The sequence below is a fragment of the Mustelus asterias genome, chromosome 2 (assembly GCF_964213995.1).
Source record: "Mustelus asterias chromosome 2, sMusAst1.hap1.1, whole genome shotgun sequence".
Classification (NCBI taxonomy): Eukaryota; Metazoa; Chordata; class Chondrichthyes; order Carcharhiniformes; family Triakidae; genus Mustelus; species Mustelus asterias.
Genome location: NC_135802.1, coordinates 57578289 through 57601767, shown reverse-complemented (window position 1 = coordinate 57601767; position 23479 = coordinate 57578289). Strand labels below are relative to the sequence as shown.

At 41.8% G+C, this 23479-nt stretch overlaps 1 protein-coding gene across 4 annotated transcripts in view; it reads right to left on the bottom strand.

Annotated features, from left to right (window-relative positions):
* Positions 1-702: 702 nt before the first annotated feature.
* Positions 703-23479, bottom strand: part of efhb (EF-hand domain family, member B) — a 66673-nt gene continuing 43896 nt past the window's right edge. For all 4 annotated transcript variants that reach the window (XM_078236004.1, XM_078236006.1, XM_078236003.1 and 1 more), the window contains 6 exons: positions 21091-21158; positions 17573-17727; positions 13697-13904; positions 13451-13615; positions 8267-8448; positions 703-1552 (listed from right to left, as the gene is read on the bottom strand). In XM_078236004.1, coding sequence (XP_078092130.1) covers positions 1391-1552; positions 8267-8448; positions 13451-13615; positions 13697-13904; positions 17573-17727; positions 21091-21158 — 940 coding nt within the window. In that variant the 3' untranslated portion in view covers positions 703-1390. The remainder of the gene's footprint in view (positions 1553-8266; positions 8449-13450; positions 13616-13696; positions 13905-17572; positions 17728-21090; positions 21159-23479) is intronic.

Here is a 23479-nt window from a genome sequence, read left to right as displayed (position 1 = left end):
CAGTGATGGAATGAAGGGTTGTGGGGATAATGTTGGAGAAAGTGAAGTTGGGCATTATTGTATCAGATCGGTCATGATATCACTGAATGGCAGAGCAGACTAGATGGGCTGAATGACCTGCTTCTGCTCCTATGTCTCATGGTCTTTTGGTGATTGCCTTCACCTGCATGGGTGGCCACTCTATGCCGGTGACAGAATGCCCACTGGACTTGCCCGTTGACCTTCTGTGCTCGCCAGCTGCTAAGGCCATTAGCACCGCACATATTTCTTTTTTGATCCTGTGAAGAATGCTCCCAAAGCCTTTCCCAGAACCTATGGTGGCCTTCAGGGTGCTGCCTTCAGAGTTTTTAAAGTGCCCGCCAGGTCCCCATCAGATCCAGTGCCCAATTTGTTCCCCAACCGCGCCTTCTTCTTCCAGCCTATACGAAGATGCATTACAAGTTGGGCAAGCATTAATTGGCCACCCAGTGTGAAATTATGTTGACAATGGGATCTCGCTTGGGAGCAGATTCTATATCCGCTGCCAGGCCTGCTAACTTTGTGTGCCTGACAAACACAAAGTTCAAGCCATTAATTGCTTAACAACTGTTACATTACTTTTGCCAACGAGTAGTGATTCAGTGAAAAGTCCTTAATTGTCACTAAAACTTATTGTCACAGGCAGCTTGATATGCATATAATGGTGCTGAATTTCCATGGGGTTTTTCCCAGTTGTTCACTGTTTACTCAATTTCTCAGGGACATATACAGATTTTCCGACAAAGTTATAGCAGACAATACAATGACACCTGTGAAATGTGCACGCTTAGTACCAGGAAGAGAAAGCATATTTTCAAATTTATTTGGTAAAAGAGCAAGTTCGATTTGAAATGTTGAGCAGTGAATTCTGAGGTGAAATGTGGATTTTTGACAACTATTGTTGAAAACGCGGAAAATTGCAAACAATCTTTTAAATAAAAACTCGGGCAACAGAAGCAAGGACATAGTTATTAACATTTTATGCAAATGTCCATACTCACTTTTCAGACTTGAAGCAAAACTGATTATAAAGCTAATGACAAAGCATTAAAATGTTTATATGATCCTTAAAACAAGCCACACAAAATTTGACAGATCCAAATGATTCATGTTGCTCAAGTACAATAAAAAGGCTACATTGAGTGCGATGTTCCAAACACTAAGATGAGATGATATATTCATTAAGAAAGTTAGGTATCATATTTGTGTCGAAGTAATAAGATGTCAAGAAGTGGTGATATAAATTACACCTCATTCTTAAGTCTAAAATTATCATCATACTTTAAGACAGTCCTTTTGACTTATGCACACAATTCCAAAGTTCCATGCTTTAATAAAAATGCCTGAAATTGTATGAAAAATTTATAATTGCTCAACAAGTTAGAGTCTGTGCTGTCTGAATTTCATCCAGAACATCACGGAAAGTCTCCACGCTAACTTCTCCCTTTGGATCTTTTGTGGCAGCTTGCTTCCAAATCTCCTCAAACGTATCATTGGACATGTCCACTCCAATCTTGCAAAATAGTTTCTTAATCTGAACAAATGTAAATGAAAATAGGAAACTTCAGCGTCAATGTAATTTTAAGTCCATATTTTAGTTCAAATTGACGTGAGTACAAATTGAATGATCTATAAAAATGACAACTATCATTAGGAATATTGGGAATGGAGGGTACTTTGTGTCATTCCAACATTCAGATGAGAAGAAAAGTACTAATTGATATTCATACTAGATTACGACCTTCATTCAACAAAATAATTAGGACACACTATAATTTATCTGCTTTTTTTAAGTAGAGATCCCAGTTGTGTTAGTCAAACTATTCAAGAAATCAGCACCTTATAGCAACTAAGGAGCTTACAATGATTAAGAAGCTGCGTTGGGTAAATACTGCACTTGGCTAAAGTCTGAATAAACTACAAGTGCACTGAATTTACTTTCAATATAAAGAATATTATTGAAATGTGTGAATGTTCTTGACTGAAAGCTCAATTATAGACAGCATAAGAGCTCAAATGTGACAATAGGGGGCAATTCCCCCCAAAAAGTTCTAAGTGCTGAATTCGCGGGAAAATTGGTGTAAATCACGATTGTTTTTTCAGTGGGACTTCAGACTCGAATCTCCCACATTCTGTGCAATGCAGAGACCACAATTGTGAATATTATTAAAAGCTCGGGAGGCGGGGCCTATTCCCACCCACGTCTGACAGTTCCGGAACACTGCGCATGCGCAGTGGCCCCAAACTGTCAGCCTGCAGTTTGCTGGCCAGCTCAATTGCTGGATTTTCTCAGTAGGTTTCTGCAAGCTTGCTATAGCAATGTCCCAATGTTAGCCTGTTGTATATGGGACAGCAACTTACCAACTTGACAGACCTATTTGCCAAGACACTGTTAATAAAGTGTTTGCCTGGCCTCCTCGCTGAGAGAAAGGGCCACACGAAAAGGAGTAAGACATTCAGACCCTACAGCCTGTACCACCTTTATCAGCGTATGGCTGATCTGAACCTCAACTCTATCCACGTACCTTTGACCCATAAGCCTTCACACCCCCCCAAAAAAACTTACTTTGTTACCCAACAATCTCAGTTTTGAAAATTTCAATAGCCCCTTTCGAGGGAGAGTTTTCCTGATTTCCACTACCCTTTGTATGAAGAGGTACTCCCTAATTTCAGCCTTAACTTTGAAACTATGCATCTCCACATCCTGAATTCTCCCACCAGAGAAAATAGTGAGGTCGAAATAAATTTGACAGCCACACATATAATGAAAATGTTGGCTGCTGTATTGACTATAAATGCAGTAAAGAGATAAGAACATAAGAAATAGAAGGAATAGACCATTCGGCCCATCAAGTTTGCTCCACCATTAAATACAATCTTAGCTAATCTTCTGCCTCAATTCCAGATTCCTGTTACACTCCATATATTTTGATTCCCTGACAGATCAAAAGTCTATCCACCTCAGTCTTTCATTTACTCAATGATGGAGCATCTCTGGGATAGACAATTCCATTGATTCACAAACCTCTTAATGAAGAAATCTCTCTATATCTCAGTTCTAAATGATAATAATAATGGCAGTATTTTATTAAACATATTTGTAGCCCAAGGACTGAATTGCAATGCAACTTACATCAAAAGGTTCACGTATAAACTAAGTAATCATGTTAAAAACATGGAAACATGTAACAGTTATTTAATAATAAAAATAGTCAGAAATTCAGCAGGTAACAGGGAAGGGGTGGACAGGATATTTATAAAAGGAACATTGAGTTAAAATTATATTGAGTTACAAACCAATCCACAAACTTACATTGAAGCACTTAAGTAGATGTCCATTTCATAATTTAAGTACTTCATTGGGGACCAGATAGGGATATGGAATAGGGTTACATCGATATCTCTCCACCCTACATCTTATGTGGATAAATCTGAATTAGCTTCATTACTATGGGTGGCACAGTGGCACAGTGGTTAGCACTGCTGCCTCACAGCGCCAGGGACCCAGGTTCGATTCCTGGCTTGCGTCACTGTCTGTGCGGTGTCTGCACGTTTTCCCCATGTCTGCGTGGGTTTCCTCCTGGTGCTCTGGTTTCCATAAGGCCATAAGACATAGGAACAGAACTAGGCCACTCGGCCCATTGAGTCTGCTCTGCCATTCAATCATGGCTGATATTTTTCTCATCCACATCCTCCTGCCTTTTCCCCATAACCCCTGATCCCCTTATTAATCAAGAACCTATCTATCTCCGTCTTAAAGACACTCAATGACCTGGCCTCCACAGCCTTCTGCGGCAAAGAGTTCCACAGATTCACCACTCTCTGGCTGAAGAAATTCCTCCTCATCTCTGTTTTAAAGGTCATCCCTTAACCTGAGGTTGTGCCCTCTGGTTCTAGTTTTTCCTGCTAGTGGAAACATCCTCTCCATGTCCACTCTATCCAAGCCTCGCAGTATCCTGTAAGTTTCAATAAGATGCCCCCTCATCCTTCTAAACTCCACCGAGTACAGACCCAGAGTCCTCAACCGTTCCTCATACGACAAGCTCTTCATTCCAGGAATCATTCTTGTGAACCTTCTTTGGACTCTTTCCTAGGCCAGCACATCCTTCCTTAAATACGGGATCCAAAACTGCTCACAATATTACAAATGACCAGAGTCTTATACAGCCTCAGAAGTACATCCCTTCTCTTGTATTTTAGTCCTCTCAATGTGAATGCTAACATTGCATTTGCCTTCCTAACTACCGACTGAACCTGCACATTAACCTGAAGAAAATCTTGAACAATGACTCCCAAGTCCCTTTGTGTTTCTGATTTCCTAAGCGTTTCCCCATTTAGAAAATAGTCTATGCCTCCATTCCTCCTTCCAAAGTGCATAACCTCACACTTTTCCACATTGTATTCCATCTGCCACTTCTTTGCCCACTCTCCTAACCTGTCCAAGTCCTTCTGCAGCCCCCCTGCTTCCTCAATGCTACCTGTCCCTCTACATATCTTTGTATCATCTGCAAACTTAGCAACACTGCCTTCAGTTCTTTCTTCAAAATCATTCATGTATGTTGTGAAAAGTTGTGGCCCCAGCACCGACCCTGAGGCACACCACTAGTCACCGGCTGCCATCCTGAAAAAGACCCCTTTATCCCCACTCTCTGCCTTCTGCCAGTCAGCCAATCCTCTAACCATGCCAGGATCTTACCATTAACACTATGGGCTCTTAACTTATTTAACAGTCTCCTATGCGGGACCCTGTCACAGGCCTTCAGAAATCTAAATAAATTACATCCACTGGTTTTCCTTTATCTAACTTCCTTGTTACCTCCTCAAAGAACTCTAACAGATTTGTCAGACATGACCTCCCCTTGACAAAGCTGTGCTGACTCAGTCCTATTTTATCATGCACTTCCAAGTACTTCGCGATCTCATCTTTAAAATCTTGCCAATGACCGAAGTCAGGCTAACCGGCCTATAATTGCCCACCTGCTGCCTCCCTCTCTTCTTAAACAGCGGTGTTACATTAGCTACTTTCCAATCCTCTGGGACCTTCCCTGCCTCCAGTGATTGCTGAAAGCTCACCACCAATGCTTCCACAATTTCCTCAGCTATCTCTTTTAGAATCCTGGGATGTATTCCATCCGGTCCAGGTGATTTATCCACCTTCAGATTTTTCAGTTTCCCCAGAATATTCTCCTTAGTGATGGCCACTGCACTCACCTGTGCCCTCTGATTCTTCTGGAGCTCTGGTATCCCACCATGAAAACTGATGCAAAGTAACTATTCAGTTCCTCTGCCATTTCTTTGTTTCCTATTATTACTTCTCCAGCCTTATTTTCCAGCGGTCCAATGTCTATTTTTGCCTCTCTCTTACCTTTTACACATTGATTACTAGCTAGCTTACTCTCTTATTTCATCGTCTCCCCCCTTATTGCTTTTTTAGTTGTCCTCTGCTCACTTTTAAAGGCTTCCCAATCCTCTGGCTTCCCACTAATCCTTGCCACTTTGTATGCTTTTTCTTTTGCTTTTATGCTGTCCTTGACTTCCCTCATCAGCCATGGATGCCTCGTCCTCCCCTTAGCATGTTTCCTCCTCCTTGGGATGAATTTCTGTTGTGCCTCCCGAATAACCCCCAAAAACTCCTGCCATTGCTGTTCCACTGTCTTCCCTGCTAGGCTCCCTTTCCAATCAACTCTGGCCAGCTCCTCCCTCATGTCTTTGTAGTTACCTTTATTTAATTGTAATACCATTACATTTGATTCCAGCTTCTCCCTCTCAAACTGCAGGGTAAACTCTATCATATTGTGGTCACTGCTCCCTGAGGGTTCCTTCACCTTGAGTTCCCTAATCAAGTGTGCTTCATTGCAAATCACAAATCCAGAATTGCCTGTTCCCTAGTAGGCTCTGTCACAAGCTGCTCCAAAAAACCATCTCTTAGACATTCCACAAATTCCTTTTCTTGGGATCCAATATCTACCTTTCCCCCCACAGTCTGAAAGATGTGCTGGTTGGGTGCATTGGCCATGTTAAATTCTCCTTCAGTGTACCCAAACAGGCGCCGGAGTGTTGCGACTAGGCGATTTTCACAGTAACTTCATTGCAGTGTTAAAGTAAACCAACTTATGACACTAATAAATGAACTTACTTTGGGTGTGGTGGTGACAACAAGTTCTGAAATTGGATAGGTTGCATAAGGGTTTATCTAAACTTAGTACAAACATCAACTCTTCTTGTTCGGAGAGCTTCAAGCTTTTTGACATGCTACAACTGAGAACTAAGGCTCTAAGATCAATCTCAGTGCATGCTTTGGTATTCTTTTGATCAGGGCAGGCTTTAAGGTTTTCTTGTTATTACATAGGATCTAAATACAGCATCCCTGCATTTTCTTGTAGGAAATGTCATGTTTAATCATTCGTTTGTAGTTTAGTTGTGCTCATGATTAAGTAATCAACGTATGTCAATTAACATAATATGGTATTCTGCTTAAATGTAGTCAATGTAATGTAAGACAGAAATTTCACACCGTGTGAGTCTATGTCTATCCTTACTTGACAAGTTAAATATAACACATGGCCCTAGTTTTGTGCAGAGTGCTGTGAAATCAGTCATGGTTGAGGGGATCTGTGTATGGAACCATTATTCTCCCAAGCAATTGTCACCTACCAGTATACTTCAGTTAGAAGGCCCTTTTGTGTGAAGTAAAATAGCTTTAGTCTCGACCTCCTGCTCTAAGTCTTAAATTGTTTGAGACTGTTAACTTCAGAAACGGACATTTTCTTTTAAGCATTTAACACACTTATGCATCACTGTGTTTTTTGTAATTCTGGAATGAGGTTCTTTAATCAGTTTTTGTAGTTCGGTAGTTCTTGTGACTTTTATTCCTTATGTACATGTCTCATATTATAGCATATGTTTACCTTGTTACCTCAGTTTTAACACACTGGTTATTTCTATGCACTGATTTTATACATACTTTGTCTAGATTTTAGGTTGAAATAACCTTGCAATTTAGGCTGTGTGCTTTTTGTACTCTTGTGTTATTTTTTAAGTTACTTTCACCAGTCATTAGTAGACATTTGTGAATCACATGAGGGTAGGTGTCTGAACACCAAGAAATATCAATTGGGCATTTAGGGATATGGAGGTCAAAGCATCAATCACTAGAAAGTGACATCACACATCCTGTATTCACAAATAAACACACATACAAATTACCATATTGTGCCTTGCTATCTTAATGGAAAGCTATAAACTTAACAAAATAACAGGGAAAAGGTGTAATGAGAAGGATGTTCCCACAAGTGACTGACATCTTAGGCAACCAGTCAGGAGATAACAAGGAGTGACTTAAGAGACCGATCGGACACTAATCATACACCAAATGACCAATCAGGAACAGATCATATGTTGCCTGGACCATTCAGAACTCAGGGGCTAGTGATCATGTACTGAGGGAGTGGCGAGCAAAGGTTAATAGGCAGCAACTTCGAGCAGATAGGTGTGAAGAATGAAATAACAAGAGAGCCCAACGCTCCAGAGCCTAGCGCCCCAGCATCCAGAGTCCAGCACCCAGAGTCCAGCGCCCCAGAGCCCAGTGCTCCAGAGCCCAGTGCTCCAGAGCCCAGTGCTCCAGAGCCCAGAGCCCAGCACCCAGAGCTCCAGAGCCCAACACTTAGAACTCAGAGCCCAGCACCCAGAGCCCAGCGCCCAGAGTCCAGCGCCCAGAGTCCAGAGTCAGCACCCAGAGCTCAGAGCCAGCACCCAGAGCCCAGCACCCAGAGCCCAGAGCCCAGCACCCAAAGCCCAGCGCCCAGAGTCCAGTCCAGAGCCCAGCACCCAGAGCCCAGCACCCAGAGCACAGCACCCAAAGCCCAGCACCCAGAGCCCAGAGCCCCAAGTCCCAGAGCCCCAAGCCCCAGAGCACTGAACCCCAGAATAAGCTGACTGTTTCCACTGTTTTTACTAGGTATTGCAATTTTGTACTTATTCCATTGCAATTAACTTAATAAATTCTATGAGAACTGTGACAACATCCTTGTACCCAGAGTTGTCTGTAGCTAGTCAGAACCACAGGTTCCTTATAAATCAGCTCTCCTAGCCCATTCTAACAATTGTAATTTCCTAAGTCTTGCAATTAAAGTTATATAGAAACCAGATCTTAGATTCTGATTAATGCAGAAAATGATTTTAAAATTCCATTGTGAGAGTTTTGTTCTAGTCTTTGACTAGGAAAGTTAAATCTTTGCCAATGACTTACCTCTTCTTTGGACCTGCCTATAAACATGTCCTTCTCATAAACATTCCTCTGGGCAAAAATGGAAGGGTTTAGCAATGCAGAAGCAGTTGCTTCATCACCATAGTTAACTGTATCGCTAATACGTCGAAAGCGCGGGGCCGCCAAGTCAGTACGTATAGTAGGTACGCCATAGGTTGGATAATCTGTTCAGAATAAAATAAGGCCAAGATCATTTCAAACAAAACTTGTTTTTAAATAACGGATAGATATTTTTCAAACTCAAAATATATTGTGATTCATTTCTGCATTATATGAAAATTGGATGTTAGTTCATGGCCAGGATTCTCCCAAAAGAATTCTCAGCGCCGAATTTACATAAAACCTGGAGTAAATCCTGCTTTTTTTTTTAATGCGTGATTTTCAAAATGAATCTCCCACACTCGGTGCACCTCAGGGTGCCCTAGCATGAATCACGATAAAAATCTAGCGGTGGGGCCTAATCCCGTTGAAGAGGCCAGCAGCATAGCGCTGAGCGGGCCATTGTACACGCGCCAATCTATCATAACGGAGATTGACGCATGTGCAGTAGCCCAGCACTGCCGACCTCCCGATCGCTGGGAAGAGGCCCGAGACTTCAGTCCTGGGCCCACTAATGAGATTAAAATTTGAATCTAAATATTTTAAACAGCTCCATGCCGATTTCCAGCGCGGAGCTGACAATGCTGGAAATCTGACGGCCGGAGATGCGCGGAGGCTGTGGCGCCCAGTGGGGAGCCCGCTAAACGGCCTCAGCTTATGCCTCCCGGCGCAGTAGGCTGGGAGAGTCGCTCCCCATATCTTTCAGATACCACATTTTAAACTGTTCTCGGTTGTAACAGTGCTAGATGTTTTAAAAACCAAAAGCTTCAACAGAACCAAAATATTGAGGATGCCGTAAATTTGGAGAAAAAACAGAAAATGCTGGATATATTCTGCAGTAGTTTTGAAGATAGGTCATTGACCTGAAATATAATTAACTCTGTTTCTCTCCCCACAGATGCTGTCAGACCTGCTGAGTATTTCCAGCATTTTCTATTTTTATTTAGGCAAAATACTTTCATCCACCTAAATGATGAGGCAGTTCACACTAAAAGTTGAAAAGTGAATTATTCATAACCAGAATTATTATATGGGTTTGTCTTTCAAAGACCTGGAAGAGAACAATTCGTAATTATAATTCCTAAATTTTTAAAAACTATTCTTTTGGAAAAAAACATTCTTTCTATTTTCTTTATTTTCACTAGACAGTTTTATGGGATAAATTTCCACCTTCAGCATTCCCAGTGTTGAATCGCGCAGTCTGGGAGGACATAGCAGAAATCCAGATGTACAGCCCCACAATTTCTCACTCATGAAAAATAATGGATGGGGTCTATTCTCTCAAGAGAAGTGGAGGTTAATGATGAAACTTGATAGTTAATTTTATGGGCATGAAAAATTTGGACCTTGCAAAGTTTGCCAATGAGACACCAAGAATTGAGGACCAAGGGACAGAGTTTAAAATAAGCGTGTCAAAAGAAAACAGATCATTAAAAAATCTGCAAGAAGGGGAGGTATAGTGGTATTATCAGTAGGCTAATAATCCAGAGACTGAGAGCATGATCTGGAGATCGGGTTCAAATCCCACCACAGCAGATGGGGAAATTTGAATTCAATAAAAATCTGGGATTAAAAAGTCTAATGATGACCATGAAACTATTGTCGATTGTCGTTAGAAAAAAGCCCATCTGGTTCATGAATGTCCTTTAGGGAAAGAAATCTGCCATTCTTGCCCGGTCTGGCCTATATGTGACTCCAGATCCACAGCAATGCTTGATCTCAAATACCCTCTGAAATGGAGGGCAGTCAGGGATGGGAAATAAATGCTGGCACAGCCAGCGACACCCACATCTTGTAAATGAATTAAAACAAAGATGGAAAAACTGTGGAATAAATTGCCAGTGGGGGTGCTGGAATGGAATGCCACAGTGTTGAGAAGGGACTGTCTGAATTTCTGTTAGGGGAAGGTTGAATGGTTATTAGTTCCAGAGTTACAGTCGGGAAACTGATAGATATCTTGGAAGAGGAAGCAAATTGGATCAATGTACCTGGAATTTCCATGGAAGTTCACTCCATTTCCTGCAGTGGAGAAATTGATGGAAACCCTGATTTTATTTTAAAGAAACAGCTTTGTTTGCTGTTTATGCCATTTCTGCAGAGTTTCCAATGATCTTCCACCCATGTACTATGCAGGAGATTGGACGTACTCCAGAGAGGTTTTACCCCAGAACATATACCTAAAATCCCTACGTGACAATTGTGGAAGGCAATGCCTCAGAGATTCTGCCGAAAATTATTTTCTTAGTTTACATTTTGTTTTTGTTTTTTTTTATTCCAGTAATTAATTTACTTTGATTATTAGTGACCTGAAGGCAGAGGGATATGTCCAAACTTTTTAAGTAGGAGTGGTGGTATGCTTCTTCCTAATTGTATTCTCAACTTCCTTTTTCAATTAAATGTTCTTGTCTTGTTTCCTTTTCTGACAATTATATTCAGCAATAGAACCTGTATTTTTATTCAATCTTCTGAATGCTTTCTATATTTGTTTACATTCCAAAACCTGATCTCAAAATTAGCAAAGTACTGGCTGCACACTGCACCGTATGATGGCTGCGAATTGGGTTCCTCCGATTCAGCAACCTTATCACAAGACCCAAAAGCAGGAATTTCAGCACAGTAACAGCTGTTGGTGCACAATTATACAGGGCCTTGGTGAGGCCACACCTAGAATATTGTGTGCAGCTTTGGTCTCCTTTTCTGAGGAAGGATGTTCTTGCTCTCGAGGGAGTACAGCAAAGGTTTACCAGGCTGATTCTGAGGATGGTGGGACTGAAGTACGAGGAGAGATTGACTAGGTTGGGATTGTTTTCGCTGGAGTTCAAACAAATAAGGGGGATCTCATAGAGACTTATAAAATTCTAACAGGACTAGACAGCGTAGATGCAGGGAGGATGTTCCCGATGGTAGGAGTGTCCAGAATCAGGGGTCACAGGATTCGTGGTAGACCATTTAGGATGGAGATGAGGAGACATTTCTTCACCCAAAGAGTGGTGAACCTGTGGAATTCATTACCATGAAGTAGTTGATGCCAAAACATTGAATATATTCAAGAGGTGGCTAGATATAGCACTTGGGATCAAAGATTATGGGGAGAAAGCAGGATTAGGCTATTGAGTTGGATGATCAGCCATGATCGTGGTGATTGGCAGAGCAGGCTCAAAGGGCACAATGGCCTCCTCCTGCTCCTATCTTCTATGTCTATGTTTCTATGTTTGCCACGTCTGGCTTCACATCAGAGCAAACTATTTTAATCCTCTTCCTGACACTTTGCTTTTAGTATTTTTCTTCAAGAGTTAAACTAATTTCTTCTTAAATGGACTAACCAATTCTGCTTCATTAGACACTTTATCCCTGATTTTACTAGCATGTCCACCCCGATCCCGGGGCGAACGAGGCTCCCGGAATGGCATTCTTTGTTGGCCTCGGGCACGATCTTACGAGCCTTGGGCGGGTGTGCCGGTAAAATTCCAGCCTTTGTGGCGATACATTCTTATGGCGTAAAAGTAATAATACTTTGGTCAGCCCTCTCCAATGATGCATGAGGCCCAATATCAGGTGTGCCCCAAGCCTTCCCTGTGCCAAGTTTACACGCCTTGGCATAGAAAAGAGGGTTTTCAATTACTAAGAACTTGGGGAAAACTCTGCACGTGACGGAACTGCAGAAAGTTAAATCACTAACTGGTCACCACCAAAAGGTGTTCACTACAGAAGAAATTAGTTATATATCATAAAACAAAGCTTACTAGAGGTGAACTTCCAAAAGGTGAATTGTGTCACGTTCATGCTCTTGAAGATTTTGACTGTCGGTGACATGGGGAAATATTAACACGGGGCTTTCCTGGATTTGCATAGCCACTGGAATGTTGAGTGGTGGAAAATCTGGTTTCATCTACTGCAGCATTTGGAAATTGGAATGCAGACTTTAAGACGAAAGTCTTGGCAGAGGATTGCAGCAGCAGACGGAGGAATAACCAGGTGAGTTAGGAACAGTGTTTAGCTCACTCATTTCACTCCAGTAAAAAGGAAGATGCTTTAGTCAACTGGCAATAAGGTTTTTTTATTTTTAGTGTCGCACGTAAGCTTGCATCAATGCTGCAATGAAGTTACTGTGGAAATCCCCGAATCGCCACCCTCCAGTGCCCATTTAGGTACACTGAGGGAGAAGTTAGCATGGCCAATGCACCTAACTAGCATGTCCCCCCTTTAAAAATAGGGCTAGTTGCATCATCAGTGTTAAAAGATGTGATAAAACCATCTACCCCATTTTGCAGTCAATTCTGCCTGTTAATGGAGGCAAAGGCAGTAAACATCAACCCCATTTTAAGCAATACACTATCATGACACCCTCTATCAAATTATTTCTAGGGGCGCTATCTTAATGGCCATTCGCAAGGTTGGAGAATTTGGCGCCCAGCCAAATCTCCATTCACTGTAGCAGGATGGGAAAATCCATTCCAGCGTAGGAGTATTTCTGTTAGTTGTGGATTATCTGTGTTTAACTATATGCAGGTCGTGGCATTAACCAAGGGTTTACTTCTACCCCTCTTATTAGACACACATTGAAATGTAGCAGTTGGGTTAGAAGTGTAGGCTGATAATGTGTAGCTCTGTAAATAAATGTTTGTAAGTGTAAAGATTGGCTCTAGTTCTATCCTTCATCATATGGTTTTCTGGAATATAACAACCTTAATTGAATTTCTGAATTATACATGGAATATCTAATACTTAGTTCATTTTTAACTACATAAATCAAAATTTGGATTTAAAGGGGTAGAAATTCATTTCTGGAGATAACACAAAATGGCTGGTATCGGTTCAGTTATCCCTTAAACACAGCACTTGATATTTAATTCCACTGACTCCAATTCAACTGAATATCAGGTGCTGCATATTACAAGTTGCCAATCCAATACTGCCCGTTTTGTGCATCATCCAAGACAAATTTCAATCCCAAATTATGGATAATACAAATTCACCGTGTAATCAGATGCTCCAGATAACCGCACAGAACTCTTTATTTTTTTAAAAATTGCAAGATAAATGCAAAGTGGACTTAGACACACTTACCATCTGGTGAATAACTCCCTACGACTCCATTGATCAATGAAGAGGTTTTCCAGTAGTGACCATTAGACCTATCTTCTTCTTTAATTATAGTTCTGAGTGTTTTAGCTGAGCTTCCAATATCCAATGGCACAATATCTTCCGGCGCTACTAGCCTGTTACCATTGTCTGTTGGAGAAGTAGCTTTTGTTTAATGAAAGGGCATAAGGTTGTTAAAAAATATCATTAGCTAGCACCAACATCTTGTACCTTCTGTAAGAATCTTTTGTTCTATCTTTCCTAAAGGCATTTTGTCTTTCCAATTCAGAAAATTTGCGAACTCCAAGAAGTTAATTGTGCCATCACCTTCAATATCACAGTATTCAATTAACTGGTCAATCAATTTGGGGTCTAGTTTCAAGTTAAACTGCATACAGACATCGCATAGTTCTTCTCTGTCGATTTTTCCATCACCATTCTGGAAAGAAACAATCAAATCAGAACAAAACAATCAATGCACAACTTTTTATTAACAAGGATACAATTGTAATTTTATAAAATACAATGCAATACAAATTACTTGGATTACTGAGCCCATTACTGAGCCACATTAATATTAAGACATGGGCTATGATATTGTAGGCTTCATGCACGATTCAGAGGTGAATTATTGAAAATAATTGTGATTAACAAATCCTGCTCATTTTCATTTAATTTTATCTTATTGTATTCCTGACTATCAGAAACACATTCAGCAAATAGGTTGTCCCTCGAAGTATTGAAAGATCCCCAACAAAAATGGGGGTCAACTTATATACTGAGTATAAAAGTGAACCGCTAGCATGGATATGAGTAGTGGACATTTTGAAATGTCATCAGTATCCAATGTAAAGAGTGGGTGTGTCTTGATTTCCCGTGCACCTTCGCAACACAGCTAATATTGCCCACCCTTGTGCCTGGTTATAAGGTGCCAGTAAGTAAAAGATATCTTTGGGTGTGGAGTGAAAAGTTGAGGCTCATTATGAATGTGAGTACAGCATTTCATGGCTGAAAAGGGGATATAAGGGTATATGCAAAAGCATGATTTATGGGGCTGGAAAAATGGGGTTGTCTTATACACCGGGCCGACTTATGGTAACAGGAATTCAAGTACACACTTGCCATGCTATTTCAATCATTGTTTTAATGGGCAAGAACTCCAGATGGGGTTGGTTAGGCTCCTAGGGCATGGATGACATATAGAAAAAAATCCAAACAGGTACTCATGGTATGTGAAGCCCAGAAATTAAATTTGTGCAATTACCAACTGCCCATTAGCTTTTTCTGTTTTCAGTTTGGGGATAAAAAGCTGTTCTCTCTTATAGCTGCAGTCATCTACTCAGCTGTGAACTGAATTGGGAAACAATTAATAAGTAAAACAGGGTAGTTAAAATACAGAGTACCAAAGTGGCTGTACAATTTCTTGCTGCGGATTAATGAAAGGTGGTTTTACAAACCCCCAGTTGCAAGGATTCTTCCCCTCCTCAACACACAAGAAATAGAAGCAGGGGTAGCCTGTTATGCCAGGGACAAGAGAAGGTGACTGAAAGCAGGTAGTACATTCAGTCGTCGCAGTCCCGCATGTGACTGACTTGTGTGTAAGGACATTACATTATATATCCAAAGCGAGTCTTGCCATTGGGATCCTATCAGGGTGCCAGTGAAAGCCTGCTGCCAGCCAGGGTCTGTATTTCTTGCAAAGCGAATCACCTAGAGGGAGTGGTGGGTTGGACTAAGGAGCAGCACGTTGCAAACTCAAGCTATCAACATTCATGTGCACAACACAAGGAGGAATGAATGCATTACACAGAAATGCACACTTCTATAAATAAGGGCAAGGAATGGCCACCAGACCCGCCATTTTTTTGGAAATTGTGCAACTTTCTACACTATCACCTCATCCCTTAATGATCTCTCAGGGGAAAAAGGGGTAAAGAGCAGAGGACTGCAATAATCAGAAGAAACTCTGGGGAACCGTTCCTCAGTCCATAATCAAGCAAGGCTCAGAACAATTGCAGTTATTCATTATGCTTCAAAATCAAATAACTAGCAGCTAAGGCTCTGTAAATTTGAATCTCCTCTCTTTTCAGGAACTTGCCAAGTTCCCTTCTAAAAGAATGTCTGGGACATCTGGTCCAGTTGGCTTTGGTTCCCTGCAAAGAGATATACTTTCCAGCATCTGATCTGGCTTTTTAACTTTGTATTTTATATACAATCTCTCCAGTTCTCACCATTGCCATCCATTTCAAATAGCTTACCCAATTATATCATCATATACCCCCAAACCTGATGTTCTCCAAGCAGCTTCAACTCAAAATCTGTCCTCACAACTAAAAGCTGTAAAATAATTCATCATTTTGGTCACCCTGCTTCAATAGTCACAATTACTAGTGTAATCCTGAAATAAAAATGGGAAATATAACTGCTACTTATTGTAATTAGGTAATGAAGGGGAGACAGTGATATAGGGGCAATGTCACTGGACTAGTACTCCTTAGGCCCAAGTCAATGGTCTGGTTCAAATTTCACCATGGCAACTGCTGGAATTTGAATTAAATAAATAAATCTGGAATATAAAGCTATTCTCACTATTGGTAATCATGGCAACTATTATCAATAGCTGGAAAACCCACCTGGTTTTAAAAATTTATCTGGTTCACTAATGTCTATTACATGCAAGTCCAGACCCACAGAAATATGGCTGACTCTTAATTGTCTTCTGAAGTGGCCTAACAAGCCACTGAGCGCAAAGGCAATTAGGGACTGGCAACAAATGCTGGCTTTGCCAGCGACACCCACATTCCATGAAAGAATAAAGAAAAATGAAAGTAATTGTTGCTAAAGACTGAATACTAGGAGCTGGATTTCCCCATTCCAATTGAACAGTGAGTCCATGAAGAAAATGGCCACCGTTCTGCACAGCTGCAAGTCCTGCCTTTGATTCCGCTTTTCTCCAATGAACAGGGAAGGGACCAAGCCAAGTCCGATTAATGACCTAATGTATATCATTGTGCGCTCATTAAAAGCCCATTTCCAGTAAGTTTATAAATTTTCAGCAAACCATGTAGATTTCAGCAACTCTCTGGCATTAGATCAGCTGCCTGGTGGGGACATGTCATGGAGGTAGGAAGAATTTTCAAAGATAAGTACAAATAATTTTTTAAGTTTTTATAGCCTTTGTAGTTAAAGTTTTTTTTACTGGTCGGGGAGGAGCTTGCATCAAAAACTCTGCTAGTTCAGGGGTCATCCCCCTTCTGACTTTGCATGAGTATCAGAGGAGTGTCAAGGTTGTTTGGACAGACCACCAGGAAGGCTGCAACTGGAAATGCATACTGCATCCTCTGAAATGGAAGCCACTGGAGATGAGCAGCCATAGGCTAGACAGGAAGGGCTGAACATTAGGTATCAGGAGGTCAGAGGAGAGGAACAAGGGGCATAAAGGAAAAGGAGGCACCACACTGAACACAGGATCTACAGATAGAAGCAAAGAGACTTGTAGATGACTGAGAATCAGTGGCAAAGGATACTGCAACTCTCCAGACAGATGATCACAGACATCTGTGCCCTCATCAACTGTGGACCTTTAGAGCATCTCACACCTCAGTGACATGTGTTCTCTTTACTGATGCTGGATATCCCTCCAGAATCAGAACTGTGGTGCCCAGCAATACAGTGAGGCACAGGGAGATGAGCCTGTACAGACAGCTGTACCTGCCACATCATGAGGTGGCAACCTCCTGTCACCCTCAGGAAAGAGCGTTTCCCTCCTCTCCCTCAAGAGTACCAGGGCTCCAGGTCCTATGTGCCATTTCAGGTCCCTGTGGTGCAGTGACAGGCTTTGGTACAAAGTCTCTCTCTTAGGGCAATCAGCAACCTCTAGAACGTGGCTGCCATGAGTGTCTGAAACCTGTCTCTGCTCCTGCTCCACTAGCTTTAATTGGACAGGAAACCCTGTCCACATGTCAACTATGGATTCACCATCCAAAACACAGTCAAGGTCCCATCTGATACAAGAGCAGGCCTTACTCTTGTTTCCCATCTCCAACCAAGGTGTGCAATTGTGTATTTCTATAACGTCAGAACAATAATAGCACTAAAATCATTTACCTTATCATAATGACGGAAAGCTTCAAGTAGCGAGTTGAAATTATGAAAGTTAATTTTCATCAAATGCTGGCGGAGAGTAGTGAAGGTGCCTCGATCCCTGTCTTTCTCTCGGAGGAATTTGGTAGGATTCCGATAGTAAATAAGGTCCCCAACACCTGAAAAAGAATGCATTCATTGAGATGAGGCTTGTTTAAGAATTCTGAGTACACATTCGATGAGCAGCACAATGCAGTTTATCTCTACAAAAGTTAGAGTTTGGAATTTATTTATACATCATGTTGCAAATTCTTTCATATGATTATGAATTATTTTGGTATTGTCAGATATATAACTACAGTGTTTAGCATGGGCAATGTCGAAGCTCTACGGCAAGGTTTCAGCTTTAAAGGGGTAAAACTTATTTTTTACAGTAGATCCTCGTTTATTTCAAGGCAATCATAGAAATCATAGAAACCCTACAGTACAGAAAGAGGCCATTCGGCCCATCGAGTCTGCACCACAATCCCACCCAGGCCCTACCCCCATATCCCTACATATTTTACCCACTAATCCCTCTAACCTACACATCTCAGGACACTAAGGGGCAATTTTAGTATGGCCAATCAACCTAACCCGCACATCTTTGGACTGTGGGAGGAAACCGGAGCACCCGGAGGAAACCCACGCAGACACGAGGAGAATGTGCAAACTCCACACAGACAGTGACCCAAGCCGGGAATCGAACCCAGGTCCCTGGAGCTGTGAAGCAGCAGTGCGAACCACTGTGCTACCGTGTCGCCCCAATGATCCAAGCAATATGTGGAGTTGAAATTATTGTAATGAAGGAAAGCAGACATGATTAATATGCTAACTTTTTATCAAAAGTAAGCCAGAATGCATATCTGATCAGGAGATCTAGCTGAGGATGGCAGCATAGTTAGCTACAACAAAAGCATTACATTGGGTACAAAGAGTAAAATCAGGTGAAAATACAATGAAGCTTCATCTCACCCTCACCTGCATAGCACTCTGCTGCAAGCCTCACACCCACATCTTGCAGCTTGTACACACTGTCAGCTATTCAACCATGACAACCACATCAATCAAACACACTCACTGACACGTTTCCCTGGATTGCAGGAAAAGGGGGTGCACAGCCAGAGCTATCTATCGAGGGACGGGCATAGTTGCAGATCCTAACCCTGATGGAGGAGATAGTGATTTCCATCACTGCAGCCACCACCACATAGGCCATGATCAGCGGTGGTTGAAACACTCAAAGATAATGGCATCCTGAAACATAATCCTCCTTCTCATACCCACGTAGACCTCATCCCACAATCTCTTCTGATTTACAAGCTCAGGGGTGTAAACTTGCACTTCTTGCTTCTCCTCACACCACAACCCTACCCTTCTGCCTTTCTCTTTTCGGAGACCCAAGAACTGGAAACTGGCCAGGCAGTGCTGGAAGAGCAAGAACTGAAAGATGAACAAGACAGTGACGAAGAATGACTGCCATCAAAATTACTGACATCGTACATGCTTTCGAGGATAGTTTAGAGATGGGGTCTGCACATGTTGAGACACTTGGCATAAGTGGCCTACAACCAAGGCAGGGAACAAGGGTTGCTCAGATGCCAGCTCACCAGAAGGCAAAGGGACACAGAATTTCTGCTGCAGGAGGCTCAGGTTGGGCAGATAAACTCTGCAGGGTTTGTCCAATGAAATGCTTGGTGCATTTAGGATGGTATACACCTTGTAGCAGTGCCTCTCCAGCAGTGTTAAAAGCATGGCTATTCTTATTGGTTCAGATTTGTTCATTAAGTCTGTTGCAATCTCATAGTTTTGCCATTGTAAGTGGAAAAACTGCCAATTCTGCCATGTATCACCGTTCATTTTGACTAGAGATGGGACTGGAATGTTTATGAAGTTTGCTGTGTCCACACACCCAGTAAGTAATTTTCTCAGATTTATACTTTTCTGTGTGCCTTTGTAAACTGTGTCTCACTTGCAGCCTCAATCTATTTTCTTTTGTTCTTTTCAGCAGTTTTTTTGCAGCTTTGAACCTTTCTGTGTTCCTGGGTTCTCAGTGTATTCTCTGCACCTTTTCCATTTTTCCTGCACTTTTGTACACCACGCTTCATGTATAAGGACAGCAGTCTTCTTCAGTGTCTGTTGCTGTGAGAGGTTTTATTAACTGGCTAGAAAAGGCAGCTTACAGTGCCTGCCTCATGGCATAATCACATGACTATGGCAAGCTAGTTAGTCAGGCAGTACAGGATTGCATTTCCAAAACCCAAATAGCCACCCTCTGGTTTGGGATGCTGGCTCAAATACAGCTGGCATATCAACAGACACAATTAACATATCATGACTGCTATCAGTTCGCAGGGCACTGACCTGCATGATACACTGCAAGTGGTCACCCGCAGCTGGACATTGAGTGGAAAGTGACATACTTGCATTTAATGACACCTTACACCAAGAGACACTTGCAGCCTCTCAAAACCACTTGATCACTCCACCTAATTCTCTGTGGCAAGAGAGAATGAACTGTACTCAGCACTCTTGGAATGCAGAACCTTATATAACAGTACACAATAATGGCAAATGTTGCAAATATCACCTGCTCTAACCTGGAAGGAACCAGACACATAAAAGTTTACTACTGATATTACCTTCACAGCCAATAGCAATACCTTTCACAGCCTGCTCTGAGGCTACAGCTTTGGCAGTAACATTTGGTAAATTTCAGTGAGGGCATCCTCAGTGAAGTGCAGACCTCTGACACACTGTTCCTCGCAGAGATTCAGGCAAGAGAGTTTCTCTTTGGGTGGACATGGTTTCCTTGAGAACCCTTCTCCCCCTCTTCCTCCCTTTTCCAGCAGATTTTCCTACTCATTCACCTCTGTTGATTCTCCCTGTCACGCAGTAGTCCAAGGCAGGTGCAATCTACTGCAGATATGTTTGGATGCAAGTGGTTTTTGAAGAACTGTTGAAGACAGGACGAGGTCTTTCTGGTCTTGTCCCACCACTCCCTGTAGACTTGGGCAACTTCAAACAATTCCAGAAACCACCAAATACTTCTACAATCACAGCAACAGCAAAGGCTAGTAGAAATTAATCAGCAACTAACCTGAAAGTAGTCAATGATCCAGTTAAATAAAGGTTGGGCCAGTGTGTGTGTGACATTGGTGGTTCACCCCTGTTGTTGAATGCAAGTTCAGTTTCATGAGGACTGACCACCAGTTTAGTAGGTGTTGGTGCAACTCGCAAAAGAAACATATGAGTATAGCACTGATGGCATTTTGGAGGCAAAATAGACAAATCTTTTGGCCCCAATTCTAGAGGAGGGATGTTCAAATACAAATACTAAACAGCAAAAAAGGGGAAATAAATACAACACTAGTACACTGGAAATGCTATTAAGACATTTAAAATTATATTATTAGCTTTCAGCCACAGTAGAGCTGGAAATTGCTCAAACTTAAACTGATGTTTATTCCACTGAAAATTTCAGTTTCTATTTAAATCATTACCATATTCATCGGGATGCAATAAAACACCAAACGCATGATCAGGGGGAATCTTCCGGGTATCAGCATTTCTGAAAGAACCCAAAAAAATGTGCTGTAAAAATCGAAGCAAATTGTTAATGACAAAATGGATTTTGAAAAAAGTGATCAATAAAGTAAAATTTGACTCCATGGCCTAAACATTAGGCTTCCTAAGTCCCCAAATTGGTAAGTATGAAATGTGGACACACTTGCAACCAGAAGTACACCAAACAAGACACATCTTTTGCCTGTGCTTTAGGAGCATGCCACTAGGTGCAGTAGCACAGTGCTTAGCACTACTGCCTCACAGTGCCAGGGACTCAGGTTCAATTCCGGGCTTGGGTGACTGTGTGGAGTTCTCCCTGTGTCTGCGTGGGTTTCCTGGGTGCTAAATTGTCCCTTAATGTCCAAAGATGTTAGTTTAGGTAGATTAGCCAAGGTGCTCTTTCAGGGAGGCGATGCAGATTCAATTGGCATCCTTCTGCACTATAGGGATTCTATGATAGGCAGTTTTCATATATGACTATGCCAGTGCTTTACTGACTTCACTCAAGGAAACATACTTCATAGAACACTTAAGAAGCATTTAGAAGAACACTTGAAATGCCACAGCATACAAGGCTATGGATCAAGTGCTGGAAAATTAGAACAGATAGAAGTTTGATGGCCAGGATAGACAAGATGGGCCTCTTTCTGTTCTGGATGGCACTATGGGAACACCTGTAACAAAATTAATTACCTAAGTGTGAAGGCAAGAGGGGCATTGCTGCTCCTCCAAATCCTCAGGCTCCAAGCCTGCTCGAACATGAGATTCCCAACTCAGTCGGAAAAATCAGTTTGGACCAGTATTCTTATTTCCCTGTTTTTACTGCTTTTTCCTTCTGAGAAACCCAAGTTCCCCAGCCATGACCCCCAGATCCCCCCTACTCCACCAGCTCCCTACACCCCAAAACCCTGCCATCTTGCTTCCTGAATCTTTCTTCCGCATAACCGTCACTTACCTGTGTACACATTTATGGGTCATTGCAGCCGCAGCAGTAGCCCCAACCTCCACAATGTTCCTTGTGACCTCCTCCTGATGCTCCTCATTCCTGTGTTATCAAGTCTGAGGATTGATATCTGGGGCTTGTTGCATCTTACCATTCAGATGCTTTTGAATTTCTTTTCCAATATGCTGTCCTCTCTGGGACCTATACTTCTTTTTCCTTTGGTCCAATCTAGTTTTTTTTTCATTCAAGGGATGTGGGCACCATTTATTGCCCATCCCTAATTGCCCCTTGAGTTGAGTGGCATTCTAGACTATTTCAAAGGGCAGTTAAGAGTCAACCACCTGGATCTGATAAGATAGCAGATTTCTTTCCCTAATGGTTATTACTGCATCAGATGAGATTTTATGACAGTTGACACGACCACAATTAGACCATGAATTCCAGATTTGTTTTGTTATTGAATTCAAATTTCACCATCTGCTGTGGTGGTTATTCGAACCAGGGTCACAGAGTATTATAAAGACAAAGTACTGCGGATGCTGGAATCTGAAACAAAAACAGAAAATGCTGGAGAAACTCAGCAGGTCTGGCAACATCTGTCGAGAGAGAATAGAGCTGTTTCGAGTCTGGATGACTCTTCGTTAGAGCTCATCATCAAAGAGCAGTACCCTGGTATTAGATAGGGAAAAATTAATTGAAGAAGCAACTAAAGATGTTTATGACAAGAACATTCCCCTAAGAAACTCTTGCAATAATGTTCTAAGGCCATAGTGATTGCCCTTAGAGAACCATTAATATCTTCCTTTGCATAAGGGCATGGTGCCAGCCGAGAGGTTTTTTTCCCCTTTAGCCTTCAATGGCTTTAGTTTTCCAAAGGCTCCTTGATGCTTTACTCAGTTAAATGTTGCTTTAAGGTCATAGGCAGATATCCTCATCATTCCTGTGACATTCAGTTTGATGGTGCTACCCATGACTCTTTCCATGGCTGTATTGATGATTGAAAGGAGACTTATAGGGCAGTAATAAATCTGGTTAAATTCATCCTAGTTTTTGAAGATACTACAGACCAGAACAATCTTCCACAATGTCAGATAGATAGTGTCATTGTGGTACTGGAAAGGTTTTGTTAGGCAAGTGGCAAATCTTTAACATTACAGCTAGGATGCTATAAGGGCCCTTACTTCTGTCCAGCCATATTATAAGGTCATGTTGAATAAGCAGAAATGAGAGTTTGTCTACACAAGGATTTTGGGTCACCAATGTGATCATGGGTACAACTGTCTGCAAGAGACAGAATGGTGAGGACATGGGCAGGTAGGCTACCTCATGTTAATTCTCTCACCAGCTAACAGCTGGAGTCCAGTAGTTATGTCTTCAAGATT